Source organism: Microcaecilia unicolor, chromosome 6 (genome assembly GCF_901765095.1).
Source record: "Microcaecilia unicolor chromosome 6, aMicUni1.1, whole genome shotgun sequence".
Lineage (NCBI taxonomy): Eukaryota > Metazoa > Chordata > Amphibia > Gymnophiona > Siphonopidae > Microcaecilia > Microcaecilia unicolor.
In genome coordinates, this window is record NC_044036.1 from 315,379,574 (window position 1) to 315,394,163 (window position 14,590).

Genomic DNA, 14,590 nt, shown 5'->3' on the forward strand with positions numbered 1-14,590 from the left:
GCAGATATATAGACAGGGAAAAATGTGTGGTACATAATCAGTTGGGTGGCTAAACTAAAGGCAAGTTTTGTACAGTTAATTAGGATATGAGGAACTGGTCTAAGTTAGTGTGAGTGTGTAGCAAGCGAGACCAAATGCAGAATGGGTGTATAGTCAGTCACCCTATGTATTAAAGTCTCTGGTTTATTTTTACATAGTTTGAAATAATTTGTCACACTCGGTATTAATGTTTTTCTTGCATATTTAACAGTTACGCCTATTGTGTGTTAAATTTTATATAGGCTGCATTTTATGTTTTTGCTTGAATTTACAAGATCCTTTAAATGTGGGTTGGGTACGGGGATGGGAAAGAAAACTGTGGAGGTGGTGAGAGTGGTACGGAGATGGAAAAGAATTGACTGGGGATAGTGAGGAGACGGTATCGGTATGATGGGAATGGGGTGGAGGCGGAATAGAATTGACTGGGGATGGGAAACAGATACATCCTTATTCACATCTCTAATACGAACTAGAGGACATCAACTGGGTTGCAGGGTGGTAGACTTAGGACTAATATCGGGGGGATAAAACTCTTTACAGTATGTGGTGGATACCTGGAATAGCCGCCTAGTGGAGACAAAAAAAACCCAGTGATGGCATTCAAAAATGCATGGAATAACAGATGATCATTATATGGAAAGAGGGTGAAATCAAAACAAAACGTAATAACCTTGCGTTATGATGGGCAGGAGTGGTGCTTGGACAGCTACTCCAAAAGTTGGGAAGGAAGGCCATTGCTGGACAGACTTCTATAATTTTGTGTTCCAAAAATGGCAGACAGGTCAGGATGAGCTGAAGTGAGCTTTGATGGCAACTCCAGTAGTTGGAAAAATAAGTCCAGTGTCAAGCAGGCTTCTACGGTCTATTCCAAAAATGACGACAAGTCAGGATCAAATTTGCATATTTTATCTTTTATGTCTTTTTATATTTATAAATATAGGTGTTGTATATCTCTGTGGGGGAGGGGAAGACATCTTCAGGTTGAAATTAGAGTAAAATGTTTCTTAGCAATACAACAATAGGAATGGATTTGATATATACTGCCTTTCTGTAGTTTTTGTAACTACATTCAAAGCGGTTTATGTAGCATATGGAGGAGGGTTAAGTGACCTGCCCAGAGTCACAAGGAGCTGCAGTGGGAATCTAACCCAGTTCCCCAGAATCAGTCCGCTGTACTAACCACTAGGCTACTCCTCCACTAGCAACATTCCATGTAGAAGCCTGCCCTTGCAGATCAGCAATGCGGCTGCGCAGGCTTCTGTGTGAGTCTGACGTCAGACTCACAGAAACAGAAGCCTGCGCGGCCGCGTTGCTGATCTGCAAGGGCAGGCTTCTACATGGAATGTTGCTAGTGGAGGAGTAGCCTAGTGGTTAATACAGCGGACTGATTCTGGGGAACTGGGTTAGATTCCCACTGCAGCTCCTTGTGACTCTGGGCAGGTCACTTAACCCTCCTCCATATGCTACATAAACCGCTTTGAATGTAGTTACAAAAACTACAGAAAGGCAGTATATATCAAATCCATTCCTATTGTTGTATTGCTAAGAAACATTTTACTCTCTAATTTTACTCTCCAATAGTAGCAACATTCCATGTAGAATCTCCAATAGTAGCAACATTCCATGTAGAATCTCCAATAGTAGCAACACAATCTCCAATAGTAGCAACATTCCATGTAGAATCTCCAATAGTAGCAACACAATCTCCAATAGCAGCAACATTCCATGTAGAATCTCCAATAGTAGCAACACAATCTCCAATAGCAGCAACATTCCATGTAGAATCTCCAATAGTAGCAACACAATCTCCAATAGTAGCAACATTCCATGTAGAATCTCCAATAGTAGCAACATTCCATGTAGAATCTCCAATAGTAGCAACACAGTCTCCAATAGTAGCAACATTCCATGTAGAATCTCCAATAGTAGCAACGTTCCATGTAGAATCTCAAATAGGGAAAGGGAAATGGGACTTAATATACCGCCTTTCTGAGGTTTTTGCAACTACATTCAAAGCGGTTTACATATATTCAGGTACTTATTTTGTACCAGGGGCAATGGAGGGTTAAGTGACTTGCCCAGAGTCACAAGGAGCTGCAGTGGGAATCAAACCCAGTTCTCCAGAATCAAAGTCCGCTGCACTAACCACTAGGCTATATGGTTGGATTATTGGTTTAATGTAATGAGTGGCTATTCTGAGGCTAAAATAAAGCAGTCTTCAGACTATTTGGCATGGTGGTGTGATATTGTACCATCATATGGAAGCCTGTATGTGATAAGTGTGGTAACATATTGCCAGCTACCCTAGTTGTGATGCCAGCGCGACTCTAACCACTTTGTTGGGCAGAGTAGAAAGACTGCAGGTCTTCTGTGTTCTGGTTGCCCCATCTCAAAATGATGTAACAGCAGTAGAAAAGGTACAGAGAAGGACATCCAAAATAAGGGCTGGAACGACTTCCCTATGAAGAGAGGCTAAACAGGCTAGGCCTATACAGCTTGGAGAAGAGAGGGCTGAGAGGAGATGTGATAGCCTATTAAATCATAAGTGAGGTAGAACAGATAAAATAGGAAGCAGTTGTTTTCCTTTTCAACTAGTACTAAGATGAAGGGACAACCAGTGGTATTCATAGGTAGCATATTTAAAACGAATCGGCGAAAATATTTTTTTCACTCAAGGTTCAAACTCTGGTGTTTGTTGCCTAAAGATGTGGTATGGGCAATTAACGGTTTTAAAAAGGCATATGGCAAAACAATCCAGATGAAGTTCTATTGTAGCCATTACTGTTTCTTCTCTTTTTGTTGTTGGGTTTTGGAAAGCTTCTAGAGGAAAAGTCCATAAACTGTTGCCATATAGGCTTGGGAAAGCCACTACGTATCTCTAGGTATAAACAATAAGCTGTTGTGCATGACGGACCTTTGGTCTGGACTAGTATGGCACATCTTATGTTCAGATAAACAATAAGGATACTTCACATTTCATATTCACTTGTCCTGTTCAGGCTCCTGCTGTCTCATAGATCACACTGGGAGGGAAGTGGAAGAAATAGGAGATACAGCCTGTGACGGGTCTGACATCTATTCCTGTTCTCCTCTTGCAGAGGTTATTGTTCTCGCCGGCTAAGACGACTCCGCAAAACCCTGAACTTCAAGATGGGGAACAGACATAAATTCACTGGGAAGAAGGTCACTGCAGAGATTTTGTCTGACAACAGGTACTGAACCAGACTTTGCAGTTGAAATTATTTCTTTTTAATGGCACTTGATACTCTGCTTAAGAGCACGAGTACAAAATCCAGTGGTTATGGTTGTTTTCCAGGTGCTAGAACCCTAGCCTCAATTTTGTATTTATTTTTTTAAGTTATGTCTTGATGCATAATTAAAGTCAAATTATTCATGGAGAAAAGGAGGAGGGGAAGACATCTAGTCATAGAGATTTCATATTAAGAGTTCGGTGTTGATGGTAGGGAGGAAGAAATGTTGCTGTCAAGTAAATATGTTTTTTCCTTTCACAGTCTTAAATATGATCACTTTTAATCTGGTTCCCTTTATGGAACGGAGGGGGCAAAATTGAGAATTTCCCCATAAGAAATGTGTGGGAGGCAAATTTAAATCATATCTCAAGAACCTTTGGACTAATTAAAAAAAAAATTGATATTTGGCTATATGGAACTTAAGCTATCTCACATTTTCTACTAATTTGTTTTAAGATACCTACTGCTGGTTTTGATGGATGCAGAAAGAGCCTGGAGTTATGCAATGCAGCTCAAGCAGGAAGCAAACACTGAACCGCGCAAACGTTTTCACCTCCTCTCTCGCCTGCGCAAAGCTGTGAAGCATGCCGAAGAGCTGGGGTGGTTGTGTGAAAGTGACCGAGTAGATGCGAAAACCAAACTGGAAGCTCAGGTCTGATCTTTAAACTCTGCTGTGATAGTGGGGTGTAAGGGGAGGAGGGAGGGGATAGTACAGAGATCTGTCATCACAAAAGTTATGTTTGGGTCTAGAACAAATCTCTCCCAGTTGCCCAAAAAGGTATTTCAAGGTGAATTGGATTTTTCTGCTTTCTGGTGGAAGCTCTTGTTCCTTTTGTTGGTTTAGACTAGAACTGCTGATGAAGTAGCTTTGTAACCCTTGAGCTTAGGTAGAGTGATATAAGGGCAATTCTATAACTGAGCGTCCATGTCTACACATGTTAACGTACAGAATACTTAACCAAAAAGTTAAGAAAAACAAGTCAACTCATAGCAAATTAAAGGGAGAAAAAATATGTACAAATGGTGTCTGTGGCAAAACATTTTTTTTAATTATTTTATTCATTTTATATTACATTTATGTCCAATACATAAATGGGAAAGAAAAGAGAAAATATCAGTTAAAACAAACATTAAGGAAAAATATCATCTTTGTTAGTCCACATTATTGTCCACAATTGGGGGATCCAAGATCAGGAAAACAATCTCAAAGAAAATAAGAAAAACACAGAATGGTTAATCTTACAATTCATGTTTTCTGAGGGAGGAAGGTTAATCGGTAATTGCAGCTGGTACAGTGGTAACTTAAAGGAAGTTGCTGCAGAGGGTTCTTCATCTGTTCTTTTAACTCCACAAACTCTTATTTCCTGGGTTCAACAAATAAGTAATCAGGAAATAAAACACTTACAAGGGAATCGCTCTAGGAAGGCCCCACCTAGGGCAATGATTCTTTGCTTAAAAGCCCTCTTAAGAGTTCACACCTCCTAGTCTGCGATTCCCTTGATATGTCAGGAAATATATCTACTACTACTTAGCATTTCTATAGCACTGCCAGGGTTACGCAGCGCTGTACAAGTTTAAATATGGGGAAGGACAGTCCCTGCTCAAGAGAGCTTACAATCTAAAGGTAAAAGCTATGTAGTCAGTGTAGGTATCAGGAAAGGGAAGGTGGTTAGGCACCAAAAGCAAGGGAGAAGAGATGGGTCTTGAGTAAGGACTTGAAAATGGCGTATGGGCTCAGGAAGTCTGTTCCAGGCATAAGGTGATGTGAGGCAGAAGGGACGGAGTCTGGAGTTAGCGGTGGTGGAGAAGGGTACAGAATGGAGTGATTTGTCCTGAGAGCGGAGGTTGAACCCCAAAAAACTATCAGCCATATGTCGGAAATACAATTTCAAAACATTGTTCCTATCTAAATCAAAGGCAAAAGTCACTAATAATATAACTCTATATACAGAGTATTTTAGGAAAATTTCTTTCTCAAGTTATTTTTCCTTAATTGGTTCTCCAGAAGTTCCAATTTTTTACAAGAAACATAATTGTCCTTCATTACCAGATTAACTGATTTTCGTAGAGAAACCATTTCCGAAATCAGTCTTTATTTTTTTATCTTGGACTTCCACTTTGTTAGATAAGTATTGATATAATCACACATTTATTCCTAAAAAGTTTTTGACATCTGAAGAGAGTTATTCACACTCTGCAGCACTTCCCGTAGTGCGTCCATTGTGACATTGTGTGGCTTCACCAGGTCCAATTTCTCCACAGAAACTGCTCCAGATATCTTCGGGGGGGGGGGGGGGGGGAAGAGCTCACTCTCCAATCCCCCAGTTGGTTTATTATCCGTAGTCAATGCTGCGCCAGGACCTCCTCGGATCGCGTAAAAATCCTAACCCACTTCGGGCGTTTCCACTGTTGACCTCCATAGCGAAGCGTTAATGTTTCCGGGTCTTGGAGAGGTCATGCCAACAGGGGGACTCAGTCACTCCCTCTCCACTGAGATTCGGCAATAAAGCCTTGCTGTTCCCCGAAGCAGGAATCAATATCCCCGACGTTATGACCCCGAATCTCTCCAAAGTACACTGAGAAGTGGTGGGAACCCCAGCTGTGTTCGAGGAGGACAACACCACAGCTTTGCCTTTCTTCTTCCCCATTCTCTGGGGAGCGCGCCTACTTCAGGTATTCTGATGTAAAACGGGAACTCAACTAATGTACATCCTCCCTCGGCGCCATCTTGGATCCTCCAGTTAGGGTCACTCTTTGTCTGGTTTCTCCTCAGAGGCCTGTCTGATATGGGTAACCCTTCAGCATAGCCCTCTGAGTCATTGAAACACGGAAGCCCCTCCACCACTTACAAGGTGGTGTCCCTTCGGAGGGGTGTGGCAAAACATTTAAATGTATAGCTATCTCAAAACCAGAATAACAGTTCCAAAAGTCAATCATAATAAGGAGGAAATGACATCAGAATAGTGATTATGATCTTAGGACCTTTCAAGATATGTACTCTTTGTACTATTTGATTATTGCACCAGTTGCTATATATTAATAGAGAGAGGGGTTTTTTTGTCTTTTGAAATACATTTTTTTATATGGGAATATTAAAATAGAGATATGTTTGACTAGGAGGTGGAGGAATGATAAATGATTTGAATCCTAAAAAAGATATCTGACTTGCGCTGTAAGAGGTCCTCAAATCATATTTATCACATGTCATTTCCTCCTAATTTTGTTTTGAGTTTTGAAATGGTTATATATTTTAAATTTTTTGTTGCAGACACCATTCATGCGTATTTTTCTCCCTTCAATTTGCTATTAAATTTAGACAATACTGTCACTTTCACAGGTAAGTATACACTTATGGACATTAATGGCAGCAAAGCAACTAGGTGCTATTCTGTAAGTCACCTAGCACAGTGATGGCGAACCTTTTAGAGACCGCGTGCCCAAACAGCAACCCAAAATCGAATTATTTATCGCAAAGTGCCGATACTTATTATGGGCGGGGTCACAACATGACTCCACCCCTATGATAGCCACACCCCTTACACCAGCCATGGCGCATATAAACAGACATCATTGAAAATATTATACTAGTATAGGAGAAAAAAATAACATGATTTTCTTCCATTATAAATCATTTCTGTAAGCTGTTACAGCTCCAGTATACCCAGTGCAAAATAAGACAGCAGATGTAAATTCTCCAATTCGACATATTCCAAACACTAAAATGAAAATAAAATGATTTTTCCTACCTTTGTTTGGTGATTTTGTTTTTCTATCCATATTGGTTCTAGTCGCTGATTCTGCTGCTCTCTATCTGTTCTCTTAACTCCATTTCCAGGGCTTCCTTTCCATTTATTTCTTTACTTTTCTCCTTTCTTCTTCATTTCTTGCCCTCCATTCATGTCCAGCAACCCTTCCCTCCCACCCAGCACCCACCATCAGGCCTCCCCCCAGCATGCAGCAGGCTGGCCTCCCTCCCTCCCAGCACCAGGAACCCCCTCCTCCTAAAATTTAAAAAGCGTACCTCCTCGGAGTCGGGGTTAAGGCGGTGTGCGTCGGTAGCGGCAGCGAAGCGCGTGTGCTTCGCTCGATGTGCCTTTGGCCTTCCCTGTCTGTCAAGCTCTGGTCCCGCTTGGACCACAGCTTGAGAGACAGGGAAGGCCGAAGGCGCGTCGAGCGAAGCACACGCGCTTCGCTGTCGCTACCGACGCACGCCGCCTTAACCCAGACTCCGAGGAGGTACGCTTTTTAAATTTTAGGAGGAGGGAGGTTCCTGGTGCTGGGAGGGAGGGAAGACGGGCGGGGGCGGCCTGTTGCTCGTTGGGTTGGAGGGAGGGCGGGAGGAAGGCCAAACTGGGAGGGAGAGTGGGCGGACCAGTGATGGCGACGGCACGCGTGCCAAGGGAGAGGGCTCTGCGTGCCCTCTCTGGCACGTGTGCCATAGGTTCGCCATCACTGACCTAGCATGTAATTGTAAGGGGGTGTTTACCTGGGCGGAGCATGGGAGGGGCTTAGGTGGGGCCATCACACATGCAGTTTATCATGACCACACTTAGGCAAGGAGTTAACTGAGAGCTTATAAGTATTAGGCACACCAATGCCAAGTTACACTAGTATTAAATCATGGAATCTTGGCACCCAGACACTGTTATTAAAATAGGCTCTCACCACACAGTATCGGGGGCCCTAAAAGGGGGCACTCTGTTATAGAATTGCCCCCTATGGACTAGATTCAGTAAATGGGCACTCAGAATTTGGCACTGAGAAAAATCTGTACGGAACGCTTGTCTATAAACAGCACTCCAAGTTGGGCACTATTTATAGAATAGCTCTTAGAGCCAATTTCCTCACCAAACTTTGGGCATGAGGATTTACACCAACTGAAAAAATCCTGGTGCATAATTTGAGTGTGGATCCCCGATATTCAGGAATACTGTGTGCATCTTTAGTGAACGTCCCCTGACCTGCCCATGCCCTCTCTTGAGTTGCACACTATTTTGCACGTGAATCTTTATGGAATAGCACATAGCAAGATGTGCTTGCAGGTACAAATTGTTGCCAATTAATACCAATTATTTAGCACCCAATTATTGGCAGATTGGCTTGTTATCCAATTCGGTTACATGCGCATCTCAGAATACTGTGACCCACAGAGCATCTTTGAAGGGTACTTGAGAGATTTGCATCCTGAAGTCATCTATATGAGATCAATATTGCAGGACTTATTTACCAGGGAGAATACTAGAAATATATAAAAGGATGCACATACTGGATTGTCAGTTCTGTTCAGGGGTCAAACTGCCGCGTTTGGCTGCAGTTCAAGATATTCTGGTTCGGTTCCATTTCAGGCCATTAAAGATTCCATAACTGGTTTGTTGCATACAAGCTGACTAGTTAATTCCAGCTCAAGTGAAAGAATTTAAATATAAGGTGCATTATAATGATCATTTGCAAAGTGGAGCAGAGCAAGCTAAATCTGTTACCACTAGTATCGGTGATAAGTACTATGAAGCATTCGTTAAACAAAAAAAACTTCTTAATAAATTTGAAAAGCTTACATTTTCAAATAATTCCTCCTCAGTTACTTGTTTAATGTTGTCCTTGTGATTCATTCTGTTGCTGGAGTCAGGGAGTGCACTGTTTTTTTGTTTTGTTTGCCTTTTGTTAATTAAACTGGTTACCTGAATTTGATTTTGTAGGTCTATTCAGGTTCAACAGAATGTTTCAAATAGTTCAGAGAAAAGGTTGTCTGATTTTTATTTGAAGTTTGATTTGACTTCTGGCTCTGTTTCTGACCTCACTGACTACATGACCTATACTGTACATATTTATCTTTTGGAGCTTCATTCTGCCAGCAGACTTCCTACTGAGAGGAGTGGAAAAACATTTAGAAACATTGAGCACTAGCCAAAATGTGTAAGAACAAGAGGAAAACATTTTCCTTATTTTGTTGCGCTGTTTTGCTCTGAATTAGTTGGGGGGGGGGGGGGGGGCAGGAATCATGCCTCTTCCCATTCTGTGTCCTCCGTATCACTCTCCATGCCTGCTGCTTCCTCCAGTTCAAATGTGGCAGCAGGGGTTTCACTGAGCCACAGTGTGTTAATCCTCAGTGAAGGGACTGAAGACACCGGGAATTTTGTTAAGAAAATGTTAGTTGGGTTGTTGACAGGGCAGTGCCAAACCCTCAACCCCCACTCCTCTATTTTTCTACTGTACTACTCTGGCTTCTATTGATATTGGGCTTTAAATGTTTGTTCTGGATCTATAGTATTGGTAAATATACTTAGTACTTAGGATCCAGAACAAAGAGATTATATATAGATATATATATATATATATAGTAAATTTATGATTTTATGTCATTTTTATTTTAAAGCTGTAGTCAGTACATTTTTGCTGACTCAGACTCCACAGCCCTGGCTATTGATTTCCAACCACCAGCACTATCCTGCAAGCTGTGGCCTGCATTTTCCTCTTTGTCTCCTGCCAGTTCGTAAGTGTGCACTATGGCACCCTGGTGTGATTTATTTTTTTGGATACCAGATGCTATCACTCCACTCCTGGACCCATGGGTTTCAGGTTCCAACTTGCCCTAACTATTTTATTTTTATTTATTCAGATTTAGCTCACACTTTTTTCAGTAGTAGCTCAAGGTGAGTTACATTCAGGCTGGATATTTCTCTGTCCCAGGAAGGCTCACAATCTAAGTTTGTACCTGAGGCAATGGAGGGTTAAGTGACTTGCCCAAGATCACAAGGAGCAGCAGCGGGATTTGAACCGGCCACCTCTGGATTACAAGACCGGTGCTCTAACCACTAGGCCACTAACTAGTTTGGGACCAGCACAACTTGCCCCAGGGACCCAGTTCAGCCCACCATACCAGGGAACTCTGACAAGGTTGCCTTGCAGAAAATCAAGATGACTCATTAATAGGATAAGTCATTGTGAATCTAATTCACACACTTCGAAGTACATTTGTGCTTGTTAACCAGTGGATCATTTGACTCCTGAGGCAGGTGTGTCAAGTCTTTGACTATTGTAATGAGACCTTGGGTCCTGCAATATTGGATTTGCTACAACTGATGTTTTAATAAACAGATTTCTCTTTGAGAGCCTTGGTTGAATTTTATTGAAAGGCCAATTGTTTTATCCCTATTCTTTGTTTCTTCTGGTAGTATTGGACAGGACAGAAAATAAAGTACACAAAGCATATGACAAAACAATCCAGATGAAGTTCTATTGTAGCCATTACTGTTTCTTCTCTTTTTGTATTGACCAGCAGGCGTACATGGCCTACCTCACTGGAATGCTCCACTTTGAGCAGCAGCAGTGGAAAGAAGCAATGGAGTCTCTCAACAAATGCAAGTGAGTTCCATTGGCTGTGTATTCCTTGCAGTCAGCAACTCAATGTAATGTAGTCTAATACAGTACAAAAGCTGTCTCTGTGGAACTTTCTCATATCCTCACTTGGGCTCCATGTGCACACTGTGTTTCCACAGATGGACAACACTTTTGAGAGCCTTTTATACAGGTATTCCAATAGATGTTGCATCTTCTGAAACGCACGTATTACATAAAGACTGAACTCCTATGACAAATGTTCTCCTTGTTTTCCCCTGTCCACATAAAATGTATATAAACTGTTTATGAGATGCTTGATCTTCAGAATAATCAGTTCTCAAATTAACCTTGCTTTTATGTAAGTGTATACATTTCATAGCTTTAGGAATATTCTTTTTGATTCTCCTGAAAACCAGATATGATTAAGGATCCTAAGGGCAGAGTTTTTAGGGAACTACTGTAGAGGGCCCTATGTCATTAATTTTGGTGACATTTGTTTTGAGGTTTTCATTGTGCAATAATGGTTGGTTTTTTTTTTTTTTTTTGGGGGGGGGGGGGGTTGTCATCAGGAAACTTGTGCGCCCCGTTCGATTATGTCCCTCTTAATGTAATACTTTAAGGACTGAGATGTACATTTTACACAGCAGGCACAATTTTTTAAAATGTTTTTATTTTGCAAAGTACAGGGGACAATACATTTGTTTCTCTTTTACCAATATTGCCCTTTATAGTCTGGCTTTCTTGAGGGGAAGGGGGGGGGGGGGTCTCCATTTCAGTTTTTGTCTGCATGTTTCTTGTGGTCCCCTATTTTGTATCAGGTGAGGGTCTGTCCATATTCTGCTAGTGTGTGGTGTCTGTAAGAATCTGTAACAGTCCAGCTTGTTCGTTTCCCAGTAGCAGGTGCTCTAGGGCCCAGTGTAATATTTATAGTAGTAGCTTTTCATAGGTGGATTAGGACTGCTATGGTGTGGTAAGTTTTCTGTATAGGTTTTAGTGTCTTTTTGCAGGGTTGTGTTGTGTTATTTCATAAACTGTCTGGCCCTATTTGAAAGTAGGCTCTAGGGCAAGGGCAGCCTTTGGTGGCCCTTGTCACCAAAAATAAAAATGCTCATGACTAATGGGCTCCACATCCTGTAGAGTCACCACACAAAAGTCCATCTGATTTAAGCAAAGTTTCTACCGGTGAAAGGAGTATTCCTGAGGTGATTGGTCACAATTTGAATAATTTTACTTGCATTTAAGACAGGCTGTCTGCTCTGGCTAGTCCTGGGACTTCTGCTACCTCCCACCTCTTGATGTAACTTCCAGTTTCCTTGTAGGTGAGATGCAGCACAGGTAGCCTGTATTAATAATTTCCGGCCACAGTCACTGCACCTGATCAACAATACTGGCACTGCCGCCTGTCGGACACTGACCAGTGGCTAATTTACAAAAGAATGCTCCCCCTGACAGCAAAACCTGGCTACGCCTCTGATGGAGTGGAGGAGTGGTTAGGGTGGTGGACTCTGGTCCTGGGGAACTGAGTTCAATTCCCACTTCAGGCACAGGCAGCTCCTTGTGACTCTGGGCAAGTCACTTAACCCTCCATTGCCCCAGGTACAAATAAGTACCTGTATATGTAAGCCGCATTGAGCCTGCCATGAGTGGGAAAGCGCGGGGTACAAATGTAACTAAAATAAAAAAAATAAAATTTTGATTCTGAAAGTTCTAATCAATAGAACAACATTAAAAGGGCCACCAAATAACCCCACATAGATTATGAAATGGTTCAAACTATTGTCCCATCCCTTTCATGCAGTAAACTTATTCCTTAATTTTAAGTTTCATTTTATCACACTTTTTTTTTTTTTTTTTTTAAACATTCCTTCTACAGGACCATCTATGAGAAACTAGCAAATGCTTTTACAGAAGAGCAGGCAGTGCTGTACAATCAGCGAGTGGAGGAGATCTCCCCCAACATTCGCTACTGTGCTTACAACATTGGTGAGTGATCACCTGAAATTCCAAAGTTTGTCCACCAGAATACTTCATAGTAGTCTGTTATTCATTAGGAGTCACAGCAGTGTTGGTTCCCAGTTTCCCATTCTCCCAGCTGCTGTAAAGAATGAATTGGGGGGGGGGGGGGGGGGGGGGGTTTGTCTCTAGCACAGTGTCCAGTATTTTACAGTATCTTGGAGAGGCTTGCATTTCTCTGAAACTGGAGGATACAGTATGATTAGCAATATCAAGATCATTTTTTCTTTCTTTCTCAGGGGACCAATCTGCCATCAATGAATTAATGCAGATGCGTCTCCGATCTGGGGGAACAGAAGGGTTCTTAGCAGAAAAACTGGAGGTAAGATGCCCACAACAATGGGTATTAAACATGCACATATTCCTTCCCCCTTCTAAACTATAGGAGAGAAACTCAGAAAAGTTGACATTTCTAATTCTCCTCTCCAATCTGTCCAAAATTCTGCGGCACGACTTATTTTCCGCCAGAATTGTTATACCCACACTAGCCCACTCCTCAAGTCACTTCACTGGCTCCCTGTCCGCTTCCGCATTCAGTTTAAACTTCTCGTACTGACCTTTAAATGCATCCACTCTGCAGCCCCCCATTACCTCTCCACTCTCATCTCTCCCTACATTCCTCCCCGTGAACTCCGCTCACTGGACAAATCTCTCTTGTCATCCCCCTTCTCCTCCACTGCTAACTCCAGGCTTCGCTCCTTTTCTCTCGCGGCACCTTATGCCTGGAATAGACTTCCTGGACCTATACGTCTAGCTCCATCTCTACCTGTTTTCAAATCTATGCTGAAAACCCACCTTTTCACTGCTGCTTTTTAGCTCCTAGCCACTACTCAATTGCCTTCCCCTTGTCCCTTCCTTCCTTCTCACCCATTACTTCCCTCACCTGTAACTGTCTTGTCTGTCTGTGTATTATTTAGATTGTAAGCTCTTTTGAGCAGGGACTGTCTTTGTATCAGGTGTTCAGCGCTGCGTGTGTCTGGTAGCGCTATACAAATGCTAATAATAATTAACTGCATGCCTGGCAGGGACTAGTATAGCTGGGATTGGAGCAAATATCCACTGTCTTGGAAAACTATGCTTGTTCATGGCAGCTTGTAATTCTGTGGACTGAAAGGAATTAACTGACTTAATATAAAGCTTTCAGAAAAGCTTCATAGGTCTAATTACTCTTTCTAAAATATTCAAATGTGCACATTTTGGAGGTAATTCTAAAAGCAAGTGCCAAGAACTCAAATGATGAAAATGCCACTAGGTGCACCATATAAGCATGTAAATGCTAATATTCCAGCTACATGCTATTCTATACATAAGCAATAGGCAATTATAGCAGTAAAAATTCAAACAATGCAAAGTATGGTATAGTATACTACTTACAATGTCAACACAATTATTCAATAAAACATTTTCAAAGACTGCCCAGAGTATAAGCAAAGATGGAACATATAGATAAGAAAAGTAACAGGAGTAAGAAAATAAGGGGATTAATTTAACGAAAGGTGCTTGAACATTATCTTAGCTAGAGTAGGTGTGGGTAAACGTGCAGCCATTTACTACTTCCATTAAAGGCTTGGTTGAAGAGCCAAGCTTTTGCCTGCTACCTGAAAAAATAAATTGGTATTTAAATGCAATGCTCATAGTTTGAAGGTAGGCATTCACATGGGTGGAGTCTTGGCAGAATATAGGCAGGGTGCCCAGTTACACACAGATTTATAGAATACTGTGGCAGCATGGCTGACGGACAGGCATAAAACCCTCACAGATGCAGGATGGATATAGTGTAAGCCAAAGGAAGAACTTTATTATTGAACAAGCAAAGTAGTACAGTCTGTTCCTATCACAGACTTGGGCTCAAACCTGGACAACAACCACTTTGACAATTATCTCCACATCTCAACAGTTCTGTCATGCCAGTCTTCCTCACAGTTCAAATTACTCGGACATAAATCCAA

The 14,590-nt window shown here is 41.8% G+C and overlaps 1 protein-coding gene across 1 annotated transcript in view; it reads left to right on the top strand.

Moving 5' to 3' along the window:
- The window catches only part of SRP68 (signal recognition particle 68), a 70,854-nt gene that overhangs the window by 17,040 nt on the left and 39,224 nt on the right, over positions 1–14,590 (top strand). The window contains exons 3-7 of the mRNA XM_030208223.1: positions 3,138–3,251; positions 3,747–3,942; positions 10,570–10,652; positions 12,502–12,611; positions 12,881–12,963. Coding sequence (XP_030064083.1) covers positions 3,138–3,251; positions 3,747–3,942; positions 10,570–10,652; positions 12,502–12,611; positions 12,881–12,963 — 586 coding nt within the window. The remainder of the gene's footprint in view (positions 1–3,137; positions 3,252–3,746; positions 3,943–10,569; positions 10,653–12,501; positions 12,612–12,880; positions 12,964–14,590) is intronic.